The sequence below is a fragment of the Dreissena polymorpha genome, chromosome 10 (genome assembly GCF_020536995.1).
Source record: "Dreissena polymorpha isolate Duluth1 chromosome 10, UMN_Dpol_1.0, whole genome shotgun sequence".
NCBI classification, from domain to species: domain Eukaryota; kingdom Metazoa; phylum Mollusca; class Bivalvia; order Myida; family Dreissenidae; genus Dreissena; species Dreissena polymorpha.
The window spans coordinates 15770075-15777011 of NC_068364.1; the positions used below are offsets into that span (position 1 = coordinate 15770075).

General features: G+C 36.7%; 1 protein-coding gene across 6 annotated transcripts in view; it reads right to left on the minus strand.

Annotated features, from left to right (window-relative positions):
- LOC127848594 (protein FAM126B-like) overlaps positions 1–6922 on the minus strand; it is an 81340-nt gene extending 74418 nt beyond the window's left edge. Inside the window, exons 1-4 of one of the 6 annotated variants that reach the window (XM_052381140.1) lie at positions 6799–6922; positions 3674–3735; positions 2813–2830; positions 1549–1635 (exon numbers count right to left, since the gene is read on the minus strand). In XM_052381140.1, the coding sequence (XP_052237100.1) occupies positions 1549–1635; positions 2813–2830; positions 3674–3715 (147 nt within the window). In that variant the 5' untranslated portion in view covers positions 3716–3735; positions 6799–6922. The other 5 variants (XM_052381141.1, XM_052381142.1, XM_052381139.1 and 2 more) reach the window with 5 other exon arrangements.
- Positions 6923–6937: the final 15 nt, after the last annotated feature.

Below are 6937 nucleotides of genomic sequence, written 5' to 3' on the forward strand. Positions count from 1 at the left end.
GTATAAAAATTGTAATTACTGAATAAATATGATTAGGTAATAAAACTAATAAAGTGGTTAATTAAGAAATAATATTTTTCTATTATGGTTTGTTGTCGAATAACCCACAGTAAGGAGTATAGATGCGAGTGATTTGATAACGCGCATCTTTACTCCTTACTGTGGGTTATTTGACAACAAACCATCATAGAAAAATATTATTTCGATTCTAACACGATTCTGGCTGATTTCATTCAAGCTTTTGGAGGTGAACTATATTTTTCAATACTCTGTCCTTCTTAGTACACTATTTTGTGAAGTAATTGCATTGTACAAACATATGACGTCGTTTTCATTCATTAATATTGTGCAGATGACCTCACTTTCATTGTGAACAAAAATCGTAGAAACTAAATGACATCATGTTTATTGATGCCACTGAAAAGCTGATATGCTATAAATGTTTTCTTAATTACGTTTCCTGACAAATAACATTCTTTGTCGGCGTGGTTATGCCACTTATCACCAAATATACAATTTGTTGTTTCATTACATTTATATGCATGCTATATTTATTACATTTCTTTTAAAGCGGGTTTTAGCATGTGCATTTTACTGGAATATTTTCTTTATTTATTCAGAACTATTTTCGAAACATTAAGCTCCGCCCATAATTATTGCAGAATAACCCACACTTGATTTCCTTTTTTGTCTATAGAAAACAAGTCGCATGTAGTGTTAGAATTTAAAATACACACCAATATTTAGCAATACATGCAAGCTGTCATTTTGTAATTAATCCAATGTTCAAAGTACAATAGCCACTAGCCAGTAGTGAGTGTATTGGGGGTGGGGGGGGGGGGGGGCAAATAAAGAAGGTTAATAATTTACAATTAATTTTTAAGAACCATGACTATCGTTATAATAAAGCGATCTGAAAAAGACAATATTCAAGTCAAGAAATAATTAGCAGTTATCTGGTAAATGGGATTTTTGGCCAGTTTAATATACAAATTATGTAGTGACGAGTTCCATACACCTTGTGGTTAGTAATGGATTTGGGATTTAAGCTGAGACTGAAATAGCATTATAACCAATATAAATTAGCCTCTCCAGTCAATAGGAGTTAATTTTTGTGTATTAAGTGAGTTCACAGATAAGGGTCAACTCTTTCCTCTATTATAGACATTTTGTTTAAAGAAATTCTCTTCTAATAATCCATTGAAGGCAGACAGTCTCGTCCCTGATTAGCCTGCGCAGACTTCACAGACTAATCTTGGATGACATGTTACACAAATGCATTAAGCCATGTTTTCCCGAAGGGTGACTAGAATAAATACAATGAAGATAAAGTGATTCTTTATGTAATTCCTATCCCTTTCCCCCATAAGAAGCAAAGTGAAAATGGTGTTTGCAAACAGCATAAAACTAGAACAGCCTGTGATTAACTCGCAGTCTGTTCAGGTTTAATGCTGTTTGCTGCTCATCAGTATCTTAGATTTGAAGATGAAGCCTTAACAACTTGAATCTAGTAAGAAATGTGTAGCGGTAAAAGGTTGTCTGACAAACCTCAATGTCTGGCTCATCATCAAATAGTGCCAGCAGGCCATCAATTAACTCCCCATTATGTCTCACTGAGGCAGCATAACTGTGCACCTACCTCAATGTCTGGCTCATCCTAAAATAGTGCCAGCAGGCCATCAATCAGCTCCCCTTATGTCTCACTGAGGCAGCATAACTGTGCACCTACCTCAATGTCTGGCTCATCCTCAAACAGTGCCAGTAGGCCATCAATTAGCTCCCCTTATGTCTCACTGAGGCAGCATAACTGTGCACCTACCTCAATGTCTGGCTCATCATCAAATAGTGCCAGCAGGCCATCAATCAGCTCCCCATTATGTCTCACTGAGGCAGCATTACTGTGCACCTACCTCAATGTCTGGCTCATCATCAAATAGCGCCAGTAGGCAATCAATCAGCTCCCCATTATGTCTCACTGAGGCAGCATAACTGTGCACCTACCTCAATGTCTGGCTCATCCTCAAACAGTGCCAGTAGGCCATCAATCAGCTCCCCTTATGTCTCACTGAGGCAGCATAACTGTGCACCTACCTCAATGTCTGGCTCATCATCAAATAGTGCCAGCAGGCCATCAATCAGCTCCCCATTATGTCTCACTGAGGCAGCATTACTGTGCACCTACCTCAATGTCTGGCTCATCATCAAATAGTGCCAGTAGGCAATCAATCAGCTCCCCATTATGTCTCACTGAGGCAGCATAACTGTGCACCTACCTCAATGTCTGGCTCATCTTCAAACAGTGCCAGTAGGCCATCAATCAGCTCCCCTTATGTCTCACTGAGGCAGCATAACTGTGCACCTACCTCAATGTCTGGCTCATCCTCAAACAGTGCCAGTAGGCCATCAATTAGCTCCCCTTATGTCTCACTGAGGCAGCATTACTGTGCACCTACCTAAATGTCAGGCTCATCATCAAATAGTGCCAGTAGGCCATCAATCAGCTCCCCATTATGTCTCACTGAGGCAGCATAACTGTGCACCTACCTCAATGTCTGGCTCATCCTCAAACAGTGCCAGTTGGCCATCAATTAGCTCCCCATTATGTCTCACTGAGGCAGCATAACTGTGCACCTACCTCAATGTCTGGCTCATCCTCAAACAGTGCCAGTAGGCCATCAATTAGCTCCCCTTATGTCTCACTGAGGCAGCATAACTGTGCACCTACCTCAATGTCAGGCTCATCATCAAATAGTGCCAGTAGGCCATCAATCAGCTCCCCATTATGTCTCATTGAGGCAGCATAACTGTGCACCTCTTCTGCTGACAGCACCTGTACACAACATAAAGATGATAGGCACTTCATTTTGTTGATTGCTTTGACATTAAAAAAGCAGTTACCACGAAGACCTCTGAGCTGTACGTATGTAAAAGCTTAGAGTATTCAAGAAAAACTATAACTGCATATTGCAAAGCATGCCTAATTTTTATTGTTCTTTCAGCTTTATAATTGACTTGAAAAGCTACATTTAATTATACGTGATGCTGCACATTTGTCATTTGTAATGGCCATATCAATATAACCCTTTCCCACTCAGCACAGTGTAAATGGCTATGTGCAAACAGCATAAAGCCAGAACAGTCTACCAGTACCAACTCGCAGTCTATTCAGGTTTTATGCTGTTTGCTGCTCATCAGTATCTTAGGGACGGAAATGAAGCCTTTAACACTTCAATCTAGTAAGAAAGGTCTATAAATAAATCTAACTTTCTAAGGGACTTCAAATGCGTAAAAATGGGTATCTAAGTGGTAAAGGGTTCAGTGCTCCAGCTAGGCCTAAATTGAAGGGTGCCCCGCCCTGCCCTTCAAAACCTCAGCCCTGCCCTTCCTAGGGCCCCCCTGCCCTTTAATAATTTTTTTTAAATAAATCTCTTATTACATTGCATTTAATTTATTCCTCATTGTAGGCATTATATTTGAATGGTTAAATAATGGTTTAATAATAATGGGAATAAAATATTCTAACAATTATCAATAACATATAAATCAACATGCAACAGGAAGATTTCCTGAAACGACTGCGCGCTCAAAGTGCCCTTTTGACAAAAAAGCCCCCCTGCCACTTTCAAATCTTAGCTGGAGCACTGGGGTTAAAACACAAAACTATCATTCTTACTTTGTATTCAGACAACCAATCCTTCACTATTCGCTGGGCCATCTTGGAATGCTTTACATGTTCTGAAATAACAACAAAGTTGGATTATAGCTTCTGTATTCAGGAATCTCAGTTACAGCATCTTTTGTCAAAAATCATAAACAAATAAAGCAGTTGGATACTTTTCCATCACTGATTTTCTTTTAAATAAACATTTTTTATGCCTGTGTTTAGCTTCTGATAAATATTATCATGGCATCTTCTTGACAAAATTTATTAAAAACACAAAACACCTGTATTTTGTAAATTTTTACCAAATTTAAGTGGTTTTTGTTTCGTTTTTCAATAATAAGATTTGCATTGAGAGGAAAATTTTACATTACTTGGGAAAACACTCTTTGAGCAGGAAAATTGAAACAATTTGAAACCCTGAAACATCCCTAACAATTAATGTTTTGTCATTTTTCAGTACTTCTCATAAATTATGACAACAATCTTAACATCAGAGGAAACTTGCTTTTGTGAAGTTTTCTTCTGAATTATGGATTTCCCTACCATTAATACACATCAGTCAATAAAACCATTTGCAATAATAAATAATATTGTTGAAGAATATTGTACATCAATTCCGACCACTTTTGTAACTGTCTTAAAAAATCAAAAGGTTTTGTGTAACTCCTTTATTGTTGCCATGTTATTTTGGAAAGCACCCTTTTTATGTCCACCACTGATTATTTCCCAGCATAACTTTTGAACAATTGCAGATAGCAACTTCATATTTGGCATGCATATGTATCTCATGGAACCGCATGTTTTGCAGTGTTACGGGTGAAGGTCATCAATCAAGCCCAAAGGTAAAATCAAAGTATGAGTCCAACTTTAACTCTTCCAGTGCTGGAACCGAATTTTGAAGGCCTTTGCAAACAGTTTTGATCCAGATGAGACACCACAGACCGTGGCGTCTCATCAGGATCCAAACTGTTTGCTATTCTGATAGTATTCTTTGAAAAAAATCAAAGAAAATGCTAATTTTAGAAATTCAGCAGACAACATTTTTGCAGCCGACAAATTTCCCAGCATGCAAAGGGTTAACATTTTGCTGGTACCCGTTAAACACCGTAATTGCATGGCAGTAAAATTGCACAATATTTTAAATGCATAGTTATTAAACAATGTATTCTTATGATTAAACTGGCTAATATATATATATACACTAGTTCCTGTTAATCCATTTCCGACAAATGTCATCTTAAATCTTAAAATATTTTATTGAAGCAACTGTTCAGTATTTTAGCTTTTAAATTTGGCTTAAATGACTGCTCAATATGCCAAGAGATGACCTGAAGTATCATAACTTGCGTTTAATGACCAGACACAGTCGGATCTGCAACATGTGGTTTATGCAGGGACCCACGTATAGGTCCCTGGGTTTATGACACCATGTTTTCTTTGTAATTGTTTGGACAGTATCCGATCATAATGAGATAATCGGTTTGTGATGAACAAAGGTACAATAAAACACTGGGATATAAATGCTGCAACAAAGATTGTCAAAATTAGTGTAAACAATTAAATAAAACAATTACATTAATCAAGAGAATTTAATTAATGCAGTGTTTTTTTTTTATGAAATATTCGGTGTTATTCGGCCCCATTCCCCCATCTTTAGAGTATATATTTTTCCCCCAAATATTTTTTTAATTCCCTCTCGGAAGTGTTATTCAATTTTAATCAATATCTCATTTAAATACGTTTTTCGATACAAATTTACTACAATTTTCCTGAACTGCACCCGCGTGTTTACTTTATTTTAGCCTTTACCTCAAACCGTACATAGTTCACTATCACGACTTTCGCTTTAGGACATCTACCGCAAACCATACGTATTCTAATATGTCGCACAACAACAAAAGCTATCGTAAAAAAATTGACAAATCTGTTTTAACTTAAAAGTAAATTGAGATTCTTTTCAAACAAGTACAACTTTAAAGTCAGTCTTCTTCAAACGCCGGCAGTGAAACGCCAGAAACGTCCGGTCAAGAGAGTGTTGAAAGACTGTTTAGTTTGCTCAACCTGCTTTGCACGCCACAGAGAAACAGGCTTTGGGAAGCTACACTGAAGTCCCTGATCAGACTTTGTCTGCACACAGAGAGACTTGGTGAAGAGGAGGTCACCAGAATAATTGATAAATTTGCTGAAAAGCCCAGAAATGTTGAACTTTGAACATAACATTTTAATGAATAAAAGAGTTTGAATTATGTTTTTTTCCCTCTGTCTGGTGAATTATAGTGTTAAAACTTGATTTTGTACTGATACTAGCTAAGCATAGAAATTTCCCCTTTTCCCCATTTACGCGCGAATTTTCCCCCTCTCAGGGGACCCGATCCCCTTCCCCCAAAACTGAAAAAAAGACTGTAATGTGTAACAAGGTAAGTTTTTCCAAAGACTTATAAAATAAATTATATGGGTCTTTGTTTTTTTTCCGACATATAAAGGTTCAAATCAGTTACCCTATGTTGCGTACCTAAAATTGACCTATTGGTAGTCTGTTATCATCCTTATTTGTTTTCGTTCATTAAATTTAATTTATTCTGAAATAATTTCAATTTTTGAGAATGTTTTAACTTAAAATGGTCGCGAAGAAGTGCCAAGTTTGGAGATTTTTGTGGTTACCACACAACAAGCTCTTAGATTGTTTTCCACTCCCGAGTTCGTTGTTAGTAAAAACAAATAATGACAACAATATAATTGTTCCAAAGATGCATTTTCTTGCATGCTAATGTTTTATTCAGACATAATTAGTAAAATTACATTCCATATTGTGCATGATTATCCTTAAAAACGATGATTTTGTCAACATTCTCTATATGCGCTTATATGAATTCGACCTCTTTTTGCCAACCAGTGGGCAGAGTCTAAACTTTGTATATGCGCGTGACGTCACTTGTCAACTGGTCTATTCGAATTGTGGTTGTTAAGTCTATTGGTAAACCAAAGGACAAAATGTTGAAAAACAACAATCACTTTAAAAATCATAAAAAGATTAAAAAAAAAAAAAAAACATGAACAAAAATCCAGATATTTTCGGTTTATTGAGTTGACAAACCATGGAATATTCCACTTCACTAATTGAATATAAAACTTACACATCAAAACTCAAATTGACAAATTAGTCTTATTTAATTGATTTTGACAACTGTCACTTCGTAGATTTTGATCGCAGTCGATGAAACGCTTTCCCAAAACTTGCAGAATACTACTTCCGGTCGGTGGTTATTTTTACGA